Raw genomic sequence first — 17,176 nt, 5'->3', positions numbered from 1 at the left:
TGTGATCAGTCTCACAGATTGGCAACTGAAGCACAAAGCAGCAGCTGCAGATTAGAATCTTGCTTTAAAGGTTAGATCCTATAATGCGTTTCTGTTCCAAAAACGGGATAACTAAAATCAATGTTTTTGTATATTAAACAATTCCCATCAATGTATTTTTTTTTTTTTGAATAAACGATGTAAACACCCTTATCATATCCTGTGGGTTTTGTAGACAATTCAGCAGTTCTCTTCAATTCTTTAGAACAATATTCTCAATTTAACTTAACACTAGGAATTACGGATCATCAGTGATAGCTTCATACTGTGAAGCGAGAACCTGTTTCTAGGATTGAATTTCTGTAAAATGTCTGCACATAGCATCCTTGCTAATACCAGATGCTTGAGGTCAAAGTCAGAGATGAATCTAATCAAGTATAATTCATATCCTTTCTAAGTCCTTTAGAATTTAGGTCATATCAAAGATTCCCTTGATTGCCCTCAAATTCAGACAGCTGTAAAGAGATACACCTGTCATGCAATTTATATATGCCTCTACATGACTTCTAAATTTTGCCCAGCAGACTGGTGTAGATCACTGAAAACATCCATTACAATTGAAAAGTGAAATTATTGCTTGATAGATTTCATCACACTTAACCCCTTCTTAAAGACAAATGCATCTATTTTACTATGGATATTCCCTATAAATCTCAGTCCAGTCTTTTGAGTATGCTATTTTTCTTCTTCAAAGAAAAGTGCTTGTTTCCTTTGTGGAACTTAGAGACCAAGAACTCCATTCATACTAGCACAAGGTAACTTTAAAAGAGGAAGGACTCCAATGGTCAGGTTCACTTTGATCAAGGATGTGGAATGATGAAGTCTGGAAATGTTAACTTGCTGTACAGGGCACATAGCACTTGGCAGAAGTGAACTCAGTGTCCATATATTTTGATCGCTAAGGGAGGATTGCAGGATGGAAAAGGATTACACTGCATTGCATCAGACATCCTGCATAATACATGAATACAATGAGGAACAATTCATTTGAAATCAGTGTATTTTGACAGAAGTATAATAAAGTGCAGTTACATCAATCTAGATGATTACCAGAACTAGACCCCTTTTTAATTTCTAAATTTATCCAAATCTGATGGACCCACCAGAGGTTTTCCAATTAAAAGTCGGTGTGAATCCTCCTAGTGAGGTTATGCCCCCGTATTCTTCTTCTTAACATGTTATTAAAGTCATTGCAGCTCACTGCTAATGACACGGTCTAAATAAAAGCAAATTGATTAAATACTTATTTATAGCTACATTAATAAGTCAATATCCACAAAATTTATTTGCTTGTAGAAGCTATGTTTTCCTACTCCATAGAGCATTTCCGTTCCTCTTAACACATTCAAAGTTGTGTCAAAATTTTTTGCCCTTTTAAAGGATATGTTGGGTATTAGAATATTACAAGAACAACCTAAGCAGTTCAATTATCTTTCTGCATTGCTTGGACTGTACTGTAGTAAAACTGAAAAAATACTTACGCTCCACAAAGTAAGAACTAGCATCAATCTTCCAGACAATCTGACCACGATGAGAGCCATTGACGCCACGGTTCTTGTAGTCCAAAAAGTTTTCAGACAAAACTTCATCTATGAACATGAACAAAGAAAACGGTATCATCAACTGCATGTTATGACAACACACAAAGCAGAGAGTCAGACTAAAAATATGTTTTTGGATTTACAGAACATGCTATGGTTGCTAGACAGCTTGGCACCACATGCTCAGATATATTTTTTTCATTCATTTATATGTGAAATAACTGCAGTGCTTCTTAAAATTGCAGATTTTTTTTGGATGGAATTTTAAAAGACACATCCTTAAAAAATTCTCAAATATGAAAACATGTGGCTTACCATAGATCAACCCCTTCCTAATTAAAAATAATTGTCTAGCTGAAACAGAAAATGGTAGCAAAAAAATAATCCCCCTTTGCACCAGTTCTTCCCTTAACAAAATAAAAATAAAAATCAGAGAATAGCTGTGTGTATGCATCTGTGCTACACTCACTATTACCATAAAAGAGGGGGGTTATTTCTTGTAGTAGACAGTGAACGATATTTATGTTTGAAGAATTATTACACTAACTTCACAAACAGCACACAAACACCTCTCAGCCTTTAAAACCAAATGACTGATGAAGTGCTGTCCACTCACAGCATTTTGAGACACCTAGAGGTTGTTAGACTATCACGCTGAGTTTCAAAGATGTTTGGATCCATGTGCAATCCATAAAAAGTTGCTGACAGCTCTTGGGCTGAACGCTGAGAAAGCAACCGCCTTGCATGCAAAGGGCTATGTGTAAAGAACACTAGGGCAAGGCAGTGAGTCTGAAAAGCAGCCTTCTGACGGTCCATGCTAATTCATTTTGAGTTTGCTTCCAAGTTTCATTGTAGACTGCTTCAACCAGCTCTCTTCACTAGAAATCCAGAAGTCCTATCCAGTACAGATGGCAGCAAACACACCCCAGGCTCAGGGCAAGGGTCTGCTTCTTGACCCTCTCTCATTCAACAGCCAAAAGAAGTGCTCGTGAGGCCCTGCCATGGCCCATCCTTGCTTAGGAGCTTACGTTGGCTTCCAAGCCAACAAAAATGCACATATTGCCACCATACCAGGACAGTACACATGGTTTTGATCATCAGTAAATGGAATCAGCACAGCAAAAATAAAATAGACATTTACAGAGCATTTGAGGAGTGTGGGAATTGGAGGTAGGGGCCTGTGACAGGCCAGGGTGGCTGAGCACTCTGAGGGCCGAGGTGGCAGCCCTGTTGGCTATGCCGCATCTCCAAGCCATGGCCTCACTACTCAGTGTAGTGGATCTCACATCTGCACAAAGTGAAAGGCTGAGTCCTGCCTACAGCGACCAGAGAGCAATGAAGGCGGTTTTAACTTTGACAGGGACTTGTAGAAACACACTAACTGAGTCAACCGTGCTGTTGAGAAAGAGCTGGGTGGGTGCTGCAATTCTGTTCCAAAGACAATTACACTAATCATTGGTCATGCAAAAACCTAAGGAAAAGTGTGATCCACTAGATCGAGTATTAAAACACATCAACTATAAACATCACTTCATTACCACATAGGTCAGTGAGAAAACAAAGGTGATGCTACCATGACAAAAGGACTCCACATCTGAGGAACCTGAGAATAGAGTGATGCTGTGACAACCTGCAGAGCTATGCAGACCGCATAAGGCCACCTTTGACCAGGCTGCTTGGAGGCACAGAGCAGCACGAGGTGGTGCAGAGACATGAAAACAGTGCCCAGAGCCAGCATGGCCACAGAGCTTGCCATTTCTGCACTCACGGTGCTACCATGAATGCTGCGCCTCTTGCCATGCTGGCACAGACATTGAAATGACCTCCAGAAACGAGACAAACAAGTAAAAAACAATAGACATGTGGCCAGAGAGGTCTGTATCAATGGGCAGGTTTATCTGTCATATAGAACCAAGCAAAGTGTCTCCAGGAGGCTGCTGAACGGCATACAAAGGACAAAATCAAGACACTCTAAGAACAACATATTATTCAACTATATATATGCAAAGGTTAAACAGACTAAACTTTTAATTTGAAGGAAATTACACTTTCACTGAAAGAATAAAGCAGCAGGCAAATGTCAATGTTATTGTTTCAGTTTTACATAGTTGTGCTCTCCAAGGAGAAAGATAAGTGGGCTACCAACATGGAACTCTTTGGTGCCACTCTCTTGAGGGATTTACAGAGGAAATCCTTTTAAAGAGGTCAATAATGATTGCAATGGATAATTATAAACAGCAATGCTATCTACAATACATTTTCCCTTTGCTGACTTGCTAATTGTCAGTAATTATTTCACTAGCTGTGTTTCCTGCTCTGTGTAGAAGTGGAAATTTTTCAGCACATTCACACAGTACTTTCCTGTAGTAAACCTTCAACAGTAAAATCCTCTGGTACAATTTCTGTTCTTTGTCTGTTCTTGTTCTTTACAGCTAGTTTTGTCTTCTTTTAAATGTAAAATCACATAAAAGGGGCAGATAAGCATCCGGCTTCGACTACTTTAGTAAGGACCATCCTGGATGCAGATTATCCAGTATTACCCACATCATTCTGTGGAAGCAGGAACATGTATATACATGCAAGGAGATATAAACATGTTAACTGACAGGGAAAATGCTTTATACTTAGAGGTGAGCGTATACTAAAATGTTGTGCTGATTTGGAGCTTTGAAACTGACTGCATACAGAGGACATCCCTCAGCTCAGGCTTGCTGCTCTCCAGTTTCATCTCTCATGACGTTTATTTGTCATATTTAGGCTCTGGAAGCTGCTGGAGATGCTCCAACACCTGCCATGTGATTAAGATGCATGGATAATTACTGTTTTTCAAGATATACTGTTTACAAAATACCGTGTTGCTTAAGAAGGGTTAGCTGAGCTAAACTGGGTGGCTTTGCTTAATAAATCACAGACATTTTAGGCCAGAGTTTAGCAGCACAAGAGATCCCAGAATCAGATTTAAAATGCTGTATTCATACGTACTATCTGTTGGGGCCAGCTGGCTAGAACACTGGATGGGTTGTTGTCTGCTTCCCACAGCTGGCATAATGGCAGTACGAGCTCTGTGTCACACAGTCTCTCTAATTTGACTGAGATGTCAGCATCTGCCCATACCCGAACCAAATCACATTTGTATTACAGGCTGAGCCAGCAGGGATGACTGTGGAAAGCTCTCTCCTTCTTTTTGTAGGAAACAGCCAGAATGCCTGGCAAAGCAAGCTAAGAAAAAAGACTGCTCTCCATCTACATGTTCAAGGTAGAAGGAGAATGAAGGAAAGGAAGAAGCAGGTTGGTCTACAGTTAGAGCTGACAGGTGAGAATATGGGAAAGATGGAACCAACTGTTCTCACCAAGCAACATCTGCACGCTGTCTCCTGCTAGGAGATGGGAGTGTACAGAAAGTGTCCAAAGCAAAAGGTCAGGTCACACAGCATGTCAGGGAAGGGATACGGACAGAGTTAGTCATGCACTCACAGTTTACAGACAGCAACAAAAATACAGGCTTGGGTAGTAGAAAGGATGTCTTACAATGAGTTTCCCACAGTCTGAAATACGCAGGTCACCCCAAGTAGGAACAGTAGAGTCATTGATTACTACTCTCTAACACTACCCATTTTGTGTAGATTATAAGAAACTAAACCAAAAAAAGTATCTTGGTCCTGTTACTTTTAGCTCTTACAAAATAAAGAAGCTTGTTAACTGAAGCGTAAATGATCAGAGTAAGGATGAGATAAATTTATAATGCAAACAAAACATATTTACAAATCTCATGGCTTAGAAATCCAGTATGTAGGTCCTTCTTACAACCAGATGTAAACCCTGCCTGTATCTTTTGAAAAGCTAGGTATCTCCTCTTTCCAAAGAAATAAAGCTTATTTTTAGTTAAACAAAAATTTAAGACAGTTGGGATTCTTAAGCCAGACAAAATTAAGGTCTAAAAATACATACAGGTCCAAACAGGAAATCTTTCTTTTTCATGTTTTCAAGGGATGCATCTTTGAAAGATAAAAGAAAAAGGAATATCCCCTATCAAGGAAAAAATAGCAGTAGTTGAAACTGTTCAGGAGGATGGAACATATGAATACCTCCTATCGACCTGATTTAGTTGGCAGGTGATACTAATCCAGACCTGCTATTCCCCAGAGGTTGACACTGTATATGTAGCATATTGAGTAATAAAATTGTGCATGTGAAATACACAGCTGTTTACTGTACTGTGTATACTTGCATGTGCTTGTGTGTATATATGTGTATATATATCAACAACCCACCATATATAAGTGCAGAGATAATAGGGTACCTTAAATAGAAAAAAGGTATGTGCAAAGGAAAAAAATACTTTGTATTTCTAGTAATAATTCCTATAACAAAGGAACAGAGCTTAAAAACATGTTGTACCTTAATACCCTAAGGTAAATGGTGAAATGCTTCATTTCACCTCTACACAAAATGAAGCACACAGCTACCGCTGCTCCCTTTCATATATTTCAGCCAGCAGCTAATGGCTTTTGACATTTTTCCAATGAAGCATTGTAATGCATCTCCCTCCCTCTATTTCTGAAATAAGATTAACATTTACACTAGCTCTCTGCTTAGCTGGCAATCCCCACTGCACAGCCTGGGTTCGGGCCCACTTGACCAAAAGCAAACATTTTGCAATCACCCTCAGATCTGAGGCTGCATTTCCCCAGATGGAAAACTGGGAGCTAATTTAGAAAACTGCCAAGTGAAGGAGCATTCGGGATGCACTGCCCTTTGAACATCAGCTGGAGACAGGGACCGCGTGGCAGCTGAGTCAGGCTGGCGGGGGAGCTGGCAGAAGGTGCTCTCATGGAGCAGGGAAAGTGGCTGCAGACCCACAAAGCTGTGCTGGGGTAGGAGCAGAGGCAGCTGGCCTCCGGCACCTCGCACATCCCTGGAGGAAAAAGGGGAAGGTGATGAATGAGCACGCACTAGGCTGCAGGGGCCTGAGAAGCAGCTAGAGGGACCAAGGCACTCCAGAGGCAAATATTAGCAAGAGCTTGGGAACCAGCGAAGACTCTGACAGACTGCTTGTCCTTACTGAACCAAATACCTCCAAGCACAGCCATTTACCACTAAAAATATTCTGCACTGTCACTTCCATGCTGAGAGATCCCCACATACTTTACAGGCACTATCTATAGAGAGATAAAGAGCCATCACCAAAGAAAGCTCTTTCCGATGAAAAGCAGTAACAAATGGACAAAAAGCATTCTGTTCTTCAGATGAATTAGGGAAAATGTTGATAAAGGCCACCCCGCAAAAAGGTCTGTAAAAATATTGTAAGAACTTCAGTCTCTGTCAGCAGCCTACACTAAACAGACAGGATCTCAGTATTTGAAAGCTTGTCTGAAATTACCCCAGATGAACACAGTTCGTACCTCTTCCTCAGAAGGACTGACGTACAAATTACAAACAGCAGAGTGACCCTTTTGATCACCCTTTTGGTCAGTTTGGGTTAAGAGGGAGGAAAAGAAGAAACAATGCCCCTTCCCAAACAGTGTTTTGCTGACAAATATGATCTATCCTTCCATGCTCTTCAAGAATAGTAACTACAGAACTTAGAATAATCTGGGCTACATTCAAAGAAACAAATACCTAACATGAGAAAGAAGCACAACATCAGACAGGTTCCTGAACTTAGTACATTATTACAGTCTCTTATCCATCATTAATTTGGTTTAGCACTGCATATTACAACACGTGCTTTCTATAAACTTGGTGCAATTATAGCATAAAACTAGAAGCTAAACTTCATGTCTTCATCCCTTATGACTAAGAAATGCTGTACTGCCGAAATTACAGAAGGATTTATAGTCTTTAGTTGAACAAATTTTCTTTAGCTTGAAATTTAAAAGTGCTTTTGGTCAATATGTATGTCTGTACTACAATGACATCTGAATGTAGTCAGGAAAATACTCTTAAAATTGTTTTCTGGACAAAAAGATCTAGCTCCAGTTGATCTGTTTTGCAATTTGCATGGAAAATTGCAGGAAAGGGGCATTTTAAAGCACAGAATATCAAAAAACTGAAACTATTTTGCCAGATAATCTAAGTGCATGCCATGGATAAGTTTTCTATTTCTGATGTTTATTCTCCTACCACCCAATTTATCATTTGAAGGAGAACATAAAATGATGACAAATTTCTTATTTACAAAGATACCACAGTAGAAAATCACAAATAATGGATATCGTTATAAAAGTCAATAGGAATGTTTCCACTTGTCTCAGCTATGGATCCAACTCTAATATGGATCAAAAATTCACTGTTAATTCATTTGCCAATTTCTGCCACCTTTTTATTTGAGTAAGATGTGAATACAACACTGCTTTGATAAGCACAGAGTTTGTGCAAAATTCAGCCTGAAGGAATTGCTCCTCTCGTTTCAAACTACGTATTGTCTTGTCGTATCTCAATTCACAGCTTCTTTGGTGAAGGTACATTAATGTCACAAAGGGACAGCAAATATACCTCAATTTACAGCTAGCAGCCATCCTCCTGTAATTTCTTAGAGAGAAGAGTTCTGGAAAACAAGGATCTAATCCTTCATTGGTGCTGAAAACTCAGCCCTTGACCTAACAGCTGCGTATGTGCTTTAAGTACACGAGTGGTTCTATTTTAATATCACAAAAAATATTTTTCTTTAGCTGGGTGGGTGGTAAAATGGGAGGTAGAAAATGTGAACAGTGAGTGGAGAGTAGAAAAGAGAGGAAAAACAAGACAAAAAGCATAAACCATGATAAAATGGGGAAAGATATTTGGCAAAGTTGCAACTTTTCTTGGTTCAAAAAGCAGAAAGAGACACACGAAACCCAAAGGACACCTGCATCCACTCCCCAAATCAAGGAGTTGCAACTTTCAGCAAAACACTTTTACCTTTGAACATCTGGTTTACTTTTGGAACCATTTCTGACATTATCATACGTGACATTACCTCTAGCACATCAGTAGCCTCCAAATTACTGCTGGGAGATACTCTGATCTTTTGCAATACTGATATCAATAAAAAAAGGGAACACAAGACTGCCAGTTGTCAAGATGATATTACATTTTTGGTGTGATGGAGGTTTTCAAAAGGCTGTGGATGAACTGTGGATCAAGCCCTTCCTCACTGTCCTGCCCTCTTTGCACTTGACAGTATCGCACAGAGAGTTTGAATTCTGTCACCCGAGGGACTTCTCCCTCCTCCCCTGTAATAGGGGAGCCTCCAGCTAATAGTGGAGCTGCTGGCTACTGTTCTCCCACGGTATCCCTGAGGTGTTTGGGATCCGTGCTCCAGCACAACCTACCTCCTATCCGGTTCTCTCCAGTAACCTACAAATCTACCAAAAACCCACAGATCACAAAACGTGGATGGAATGAGGAAAGCAAAGAGCTGAGGTGGGGCTGAGCAAGAACAGTTTGGTAAAGTTCCGGTGTTTCCAGATTTCTTCTCACCACTGTGGCAGATGGGACACATCTGTCTTTTTGTACAGCTACAGCTATCCTTTAGGTATGCATTGCACATATTTCTCCACAATTAATGACATTTGTCTTTGCATGCATAAGTGAAGATGGGAGGAAGGAATCCAAACAACGACTGCCTCTGTGCATACTGAAATCAGAAAAAATGCAATGTTTCACAGAATTTCACAGAATTTGGTGAGGTACAACATGAAAGAGCTTTTTGTTGTTGTTGTTTTTGTTTGTTTTTAATATAATATTCAGTCCAAAGTTCTTGCAGTCAATGGAAGCCTTCCCTTCCCAATGATTACAGTACAATTTGGAAAATGTGGACAAGGGTAAAACAGTGAATCCATGAAAATTTAGTGAAGATACTAAAATAAGGGATGTTGCATGCCCAAGGCAGTATAAAGACATGATATAAAGGGACGTAGGAAGATCTGAAATGTGAACAAGAATGACACTTGTGCATGGTAACAATGTTCATTAAATAATGGGGAGAAATAATTTGCAGTAATTGAAAAATGGACTTAAAGCAATGTTGAAAGATGTAACAGCAGACAGCAAATTAAACAGGAGTTTGTGATCTGATACAGCAGCAAAAAAAGGAAAAGCCCACACAACTCAGGTGTTGGCACAGAAGCACTATTGATAAAGAATCTCTTGAGAGTCTGAAGCAGTTTTATCTGAAAAAATGGCATTCAATTATAAGCTTATCACAAATTAGAAGATCTTCAGCGAAGAAAAAATGTCTTTAGGGCTGGAGAGATCAGAGGATAAGAAAAGATTAGGAAAGCTGAATGCATAGACAGTCGTTACAGGAGTTGTGAAGGACAGCATGAGAATATTCAAATATTATGAACATTGCGTTGAAGTGTTATAAACAATAAGGAGTGAGAAGAATGATGTAGTTTGGTTTAGAAAACTAAGCAAAACAGATGCTGAACCTTCAAAATGCACATAGCCACATGGCTAGCTTGATAACCCGCAGAGAACACATCTTTTTGGGCTAAGCTGCATCCTGCCAAGAGTTACATTTGTGCTGTCCACTGTTAATGCTATGATTGAGTCTACCCAGTCAACATCTTAACTTGCTCCATGGATTACTTTTTTATTTTTGAGGAATTGAGGCCATAAGCTGGCTTTTTGTGCACCAGTATCCCTCCACGGTCTGATTTCCTCAAAATGCTTTAGTAGATGATCATTACTGTCCTCATTATCAGCTTGGTCTATACAGCAATATGGGCCCCACAGCACAGAAGTAGTTTTATCCAAGGGCATAAGGGTGCTGAAAATCACAGAGGAGGCACAAGGCTGCTGTACTCCTTGCCTGCATTGTTACCCTCTCCAGATATTCAAGATGACAACTGAAGCAGAAAACTCTTCTGCAAGCTTACCTGGAAAATTTTGTAATACCACAGTTGTTATTTCCTGGAGAAATGCTAAATGAAAATGGGAATCTTTTGGCACACAGTAAATGCCTCTCTACCACATATTTAATATACAGAAAGGAAAAGAACTGGCAACCTACAGGTTTCTTTAACATTACTACTGTGGATTTATGACCATGCCATAAAGCACAATACCACTGCACTAATCCCTTTATAGAAAGAGCTTGTTGGTACATTGCTGCTAATAAGGTTAGAAGTACGTAAATGACAGACACAAACCTTGGAAGCACTGAAAGGGAGAATGGGTCCAAAGCTGTATCTGTAGCATAATATTCAAAGATCTGAAGAGGTGAAACTGAGGCAAAAGCTAACTGTATGTGCCATAGTCGGTAGGTCTGGAAATGGTGTATCCTGGTTTTGTGTAGCAAAGTGGTCCACTAGATACAGAACTAAGAAATACAAAAAAGTGACTCAGCCTGAAATGACAAGTCACTCCCACCAGATCCCAGAGCAGCCAGGTGGGAACAAAGAACAGATACTGCTGCAGTAATGTACCTGCCAAGGCCTCTGATAGCTAAGACCTCCTCTGCTCAGCATTTGTGTAGCTTTTCTACTGTCCTTTTTGTGTGACAGGTTTGCTCCTCTAATACTTTTTCTTCCTGAAACAAATAGTGCTGTGCTTGGTGAAAGCTGTGTGGCCGCCGGGCACCTCTGTTGACGTTTCACAGAGAGAGCAGAACTGCAGGTGTCGTACAACACGTAACTTGCTGATGTGACCACAGCAAGGCACGGCTGCTATCCCCAGCCCAGAGACCAACCACAAGATGACCCACCGAGGAGAAGTCCTAAAGAAGAGAATGTTATGATTTGGGGCCATTGAAGGATTAGAAAGACAGTTAACCACAAAACATCAAAAAAAATTACTGTCCTCTAAGTGGGCACATTGTGAAGGGCTTTGTTTTACCAATATTTCTAAGGCAGAGAGGTGGAGCAAGCAGACCAAATGCACAGAAAGCCAAAGTCAGAGATTAGAGCTGTAATGCAGGGACCCACAAGTCCCAGCACATTGTCATTTCTAACATTTTCCATCTCTGCTGGCCACATGTGACATTCTGCTTGTACGTGCTGCTCGTCTGGTGAAATAGCTGTACAAACAAGCCCTGATCCAAGCTGGACTGCAGGAAGAATACGGGGCTCTTTCCATTTGCTTCAGTAATGAGGTTTGTTGGATTATGCTGAAGATTGCCTTTTGGGGAGAGAAATAACATCACTGGCTAAAGCAGAAGACCTAAACGTGCTGTTTTAAAGCTAAACTTCAGTCACTAATTAGGTCAAGGCATTCTTACTTCTATAAATTTGAGAACTACTCCTCTGTCAAAAAAAAAAAAAACAAAAAAAGAAAGGCAGGAAATTGGACCCTACAAGATTTGCGTACAAAGAAACATTTAATAAACAGCCTTTAATAATGTTTTGCTTTCCCACAAGGAAATGTCAAAAGGAAAAGAGTTTATTGCATACTGGTAAGAAGAGTGCAACATCAGCACTGATAAATTCCTGCCATCAGTGTGCACAGACACTGGAGCAAATGATTCTTTCCAAGTCTGGTTTAAACATTTCTCATTAGCTACTCTACATCAGATATGGAGATGATGACAGAAGTGAAATCTAGTAGCAGCTAAAATGCTACTGCAGTAATTATAAGATAGCTCTTTATCTAGAGGAGCTGCCAGCAGTCCATATTAATTTATCTAAGAGGCTTCATACTGGAGCAAATAGTAATAGCAAACGAGATAACAGAAGAAGAGAAAACTGAGATAAATAACTGCAAATATTCCATCTGTCTCACAGTAGCTACTAAACGATGGTGGTTTTTTTTTTTTTTTTTTTTTAAAGACTATAAATACACTATCTTCACTATTCAAACCTTTGTTTTCATTTCACCTTTTCTTCAGTGTGTGTTTTCTTTACCTGTAGCTTTTTTGCAAAGAAAGCTCATAAAAAGACAGAGATTTTTAAATAGAAACAAAGCTGTGTTATCATGTTCAAATTCCTCAAATAACTCTTTTTTTGAGTGTTTACATGTATTTTTGATTATTCTGAAAGACTGCCGATATTCAAAGTGTTATAATTCTCTTGAGGGACAGCACATGCACACCTCAGGTGAGTTGTCACAGAATTTAGATTTTTTTTGCATAGCTTGGAGCTGATATAGTATGTAGTATAATGATGTAGTATATACTATAAGGGGAAGTTAAATCATCTCCAGAGTTCTAGTTTGGCAGGCATGAAATGTAACTCCTACTCCTGAAGGCACAATGTCTTAAACACCCAGAAAGGCTTGTCCTTCAAATTCTCATCTTTTTTGTCATTTTACCATGGCTATTCTTAAAATGCATTGAAGTAACAGCACCTATATTTTAAAAGAGTCAACATTTATTAAATTCCTTTCAACCAAACAGTTTTTCTATGGCACTTCAACAAATTCAGGTAGGTGTGCATGAATGTTTTCACATAGCTACAGTGTAGATACAATCAATAATATTTTTGGCATGAGATACACAGACACCATTTTTTAGACTGTTTTATGTGAGACTGACTGGTTACCTAGTCCATTTCCTAAGACCATGAACAAATAAACACTAAGAATCAGCTCTAAATCCAGCTTTTACCTTCTCCTGCAAAGCTTGTTTCCCTTTTGGACATCCTTATGAATCTGCACATGGATTGAAGGGGAGAATAAAAGATACCTTCATTTTTGATAAAAGCAACTGCGCCACAAGCAGCCAAAATTTCCCTAAATGGAGGACTCCCTTACTTCTTCTTCAGACAGCCTTAAACTTTGACTAACATCCCAAAATGCGCTATGGTTTCTGTATCAAAACATCTGATCTATACCATTTGTGCTCTTTTTCTTCTGGAAGCCTTCTATATCAGCTGTATTTCCTCAGACTTTGAACATCTTTGTTCTGAAGCCTGCAGTTTATTAGGTATCATTAAAATTTTAGTGATGGTAGAAGTGGCAAGAGCAGATTTATTTTTATGCATTTCAAAGTCAACACTCATATAAGATTATTTGGAGATATTTCCTAGAATACTACAACAGCAGTGACTAAACTCCTCTGAGGTGGGAACTGCCTTCTGTTCTGCTTCGTATAGCCCCTTCCACAGATGCTCAGAAGCAATCACAAGACAAATAATAAATAATAACTCTCATGCTTCTGCATTGAGTTTTATAGAAAAACCAAAGCCACACTCCTGGTACCTCAAGGACACAAATAATTTCTCCATGTTTTCATGGTTTGTGTGCTTTCACCACAATAATAAAGTATTGCTACATTCAAACCTTTCCGGTCAAATCTCACAAACCCAAAATAATCACAAAAAGGATTGGATTGTAGCAGAGAGCTGGCTTTGAGACAAACACTGGCATGACCAGCAGCACTGCAATAGTTAACAGTGTTGCCACGCAAGTGGTAATAATAGGCTCCAACATTAATCCCCTATTGAGTAGACTGGGAAAAGCTCATACTTTCTTTGGTTCTCTTGTTCCAGTCTGGCTGGCTGCTAATTCAAAACATAGTCATATATCAGTTTACATCGTGAAGGTCAGATCCACAAGGCCAGAAACGTTTCCTCCCTAATCAGGAGTGCAGACTGGGGAAATCTGTGCAAGCGCACACACAAATCCAACCCATTAGGATGTCTGGATCTCCCATTCCTGTGGATTTATCACAAATGTTGAACAGAGTGTTTTATTTCAGGACAGAAGTGTGCTTTTGGAATGACCCTTTCCAACTGTCCCTACTTTGGTTCACACTGTGCAGTGATCTTCAGGCACAAAATCTCAATTCTCTCCTGGTGGATCTGAACTGAAAGGTGCCCTACAGCTATCCAAGGGCACTCTGTCAGCCAGACTGGAACTGCTTGAAAGCCAAGCCCTCCAAAATGAGTTCAGCAGCTGTTTGCTTCTGAAAACCCGTTCCTCAAGGTTTGCTCCATGTCATTAATGTAGATACAGCCATTGCACCAGTCACCTTCTTAGGCTCCAATTTTTTTCCACTTTAAAACCAGTACAAAAAAAAAAAAGAAAAGCATGTGAACTTCACAGTCTCCCAGGTTGTTGCTTTACGGGAACCAAAAAAAAAATCTCACCTCACGTCAGGTTTTGGAAGGGAAGTGAGAAAGGACTGATGGGTGTTGCTGCCTGCTATTACCTTGGCTACTTAGATTAGGAACCTGACAGGACAGAGACAAAACACTTCCAAAGACATCAAGGGCCAACTGTTTCTTGGAGACTGGACACACTAATCATTTTTCATTTGGCAGCAGTATGTGTCAGAATGAACCACTGATTATTTCCTTTAATACCAAACATTCAGCCAGCAGGGGCAAGGATGTATTTCACAATTTATACTTCTAATTTATTCTAATTCTAATTTATTGGGGTGTCTTGAGCAACACCCTGGTTGATAAGGTAAATTACAGAGGAGTAGCAGGGAGGATTTTTCACTCCCAGCTAATCCCCTGTGTGTGTAGGTTACCTATCAAAGAAATGCAGGATATATCCTTATAGCCCTTGATACAACGTCTGAGCTATGAAACCTGGCTGAATGAGTTCATCCAATATGCAACAGCTCTGTGGACATCCTGTTTACAGCAGACCACCAGAAGTGATGCTTTTGCCTGTATTTACTGAAGCAAGGTAGTCCTTCATGAGTTGTCTGCACTGCTGCAGAATAGGCATAGAGTATTCCATAGTGCCTAGAAACGGCAGCCTTCTCATCTGTTCAAATAAAACAGTCAAAGGCAATCCTAACTGTAAACATAAGTAATTATTAAGGCCAACAAACCAAACTGCTTTCAGTGCATCTGTTTAGAATCCAGTCTCTATTTTTTTCTTTTTTGTCTGTTTGTTTGTTGTTGTTTTTTTTTTTTTTTCCTAAAATATTTTAAATTCCAGAAGCCTACCTTTATTTTCAAAACAGGGTATTTTATGAGGTTACTCACAGGATGAAGTATTGAAGCCTGGCTTCCTGCACCCCACACTCTTTTCCACAGCCATCCTCATCCTCCCCTTCTCCAAGTCACATAAATAGACTGAACTCCTTTTCCAGTGCATACCACTTGCCTACCAGGGCTCCTCTGCACTCTCCGACCTCCCATCCAGCTCATTCTCGTATCCCCTACCCTGCCAACACCTGTGTTCCCCACATCCTCAGCACACGATGCCAACCCTTCTGATCTTATCCACTAAAGCACCCGACCAACACTTTCACTCCCTACGATTGCTCCAAAAGCCCCTCACAACCTCTTATGCTTTACCTGGTTTTGTTTGGCTTGCTGACTAGGCAAGGCAAAACACTGAACTGAAACACCTGAGATTTGAACTGAAACACTGAACTGAAATATCTGAAAACACTCAACTGAAATATCTGCTAAGGGCTAGGCATGCTTATCTAAACAGGTACCGGCAGCATTTCACCAATATTTCCCTTGTAGAATGCACAATTTACAAATTACAAATTTGTATAAATTTTCAAATGTACTGATATGAGTCCATCTTCTTTACCAAGCCACTGTTTTTCAGAAAACATTTAGAGCTTCACATTTTAAGACCTCTAATCCACTGAGGAATGTGACTGAAACTGATCCACCATGTTCAAAACTTACCAGAGGGAAAAGAGTTAATGCAGACTTCAGTCTAGGCAGTGGGACCATTTCCATGGGAACCAAACCTGGTCAAAATGCTTATTTTATATTGAACTGAAACAATTAGGTAAATGTCCATTGAAAGCATTTCTTATTACTTTTCTGTGGGGCTGCCTTTACACAGATGGAGATGCCAAAAATATGCTAATGGCTGAATACAGCTTCCAATGTGCAAAAGAAAAAAAAAAAAAAAAAGAAAAAGTCATCTGGGACTCCAGACTGCCTCAGTCTATAATTATTATTGTTCATATCAAAATATCCTCTAGCTATACAGGAAAGGCATTCTGTTTCACAGGGTTTTTTAATGATTCATATTCTTGACTTGTAAAACCTCTCATCTGTCACAGATTACTCAAGGACTTGTGAGAGGAAACCCTGAAAACATTATGCTTTCTTTATATAGAAGGCATTTTCCACAAAATCCAAATGGCTGAAAATAAAGTGTCTTGAAATTTCAATAAACTGTCGATAGAAAGAATTCTCATATCTCTGTTGAAGAGAAAGTCAGGACCAGGACTGCAACTAGAAATTCAGGAGGAGAAGAAATCTTGTTGTATATAAACCCACTTAAAGCTTATACTCAGTGGATCTGTATTAGCCTGTTATTACCATTAGCTCTTATTACTCTAATGCTTACAACTAAAAAAAAGTAGCAAGAAGACCAAAGGGGAAGGGGGAAGAGGGACTTACCAATGAGATACATGCCAATCCAGTCCCCTGCATCCACTTCCTCCTTTATATCCCAGTATATCACTAGGTCCTGTGAGTGCCCGATGGAGTAGTAGGAGCTGCTGACCATCAGGGTCGATCGGCTGTCCGAAGTGACAAGGTCCGTGTCACTGGTAGACCTAGGAATAGTGACTGTCTCGTGGGAGTTGTTCCTGATGTCCATGTTATGGAACTGGTCAGGGTTATAGCTGTATCTGAGGGGCTCCTTGCACCGGCGCCGATTTTGTGAGTTCCTTGATGGAGACGCCATGGCTGCCAGGCCCAGGAACCTGTTTTGGTACAGATTCTGTGAAGAAAAAA

The 17,176-nt window shown here is 39.8% G+C and overlaps 1 protein-coding gene across 19 annotated transcripts in view; it reads right to left on the bottom strand.

Moving 5' to 3' along the window:
- HECW1 (HECT, C2 and WW domain containing E3 ubiquitin protein ligase 1) overlaps positions 1 to 17,176 on the bottom strand; it is a 257,827-nt gene that overhangs the window by 160,404 nt on the left and 80,247 nt on the right. For all 19 annotated transcript variants that reach the window (XR_011806847.1, XR_005263269.1, XR_011806848.1 and 16 more), the window contains 2 exons: positions 16,838 to 17,162; positions 1,521 to 1,628 (listed from right to left, as the gene is read on the bottom strand). Coding sequence is in view for 16 of the 19 variants with exons in the window: in XM_027451321.3 (XP_027307122.2) it covers positions 1,521 to 1,628; positions 16,838 to 17,162 (433 nt within the window). In the remaining 3 variants the exon portion in view is untranslated. The remainder of the gene's footprint in view (positions 1 to 1,520; positions 1,629 to 16,837; positions 17,163 to 17,176) is intronic.

Source organism: Anas platyrhynchos, chromosome 2, assembly GCF_047663525.1.
Source record: "Anas platyrhynchos isolate ZD024472 breed Pekin duck chromosome 2, IASCAAS_PekinDuck_T2T, whole genome shotgun sequence".
Classification (NCBI taxonomy): domain Eukaryota; kingdom Metazoa; phylum Chordata; class Aves; order Anseriformes; family Anatidae; genus Anas; species Anas platyrhynchos.
Note: the sequence above shows the minus strand (reverse complement) of the source record. Positions and strands in the feature narration are given on the sequence as shown.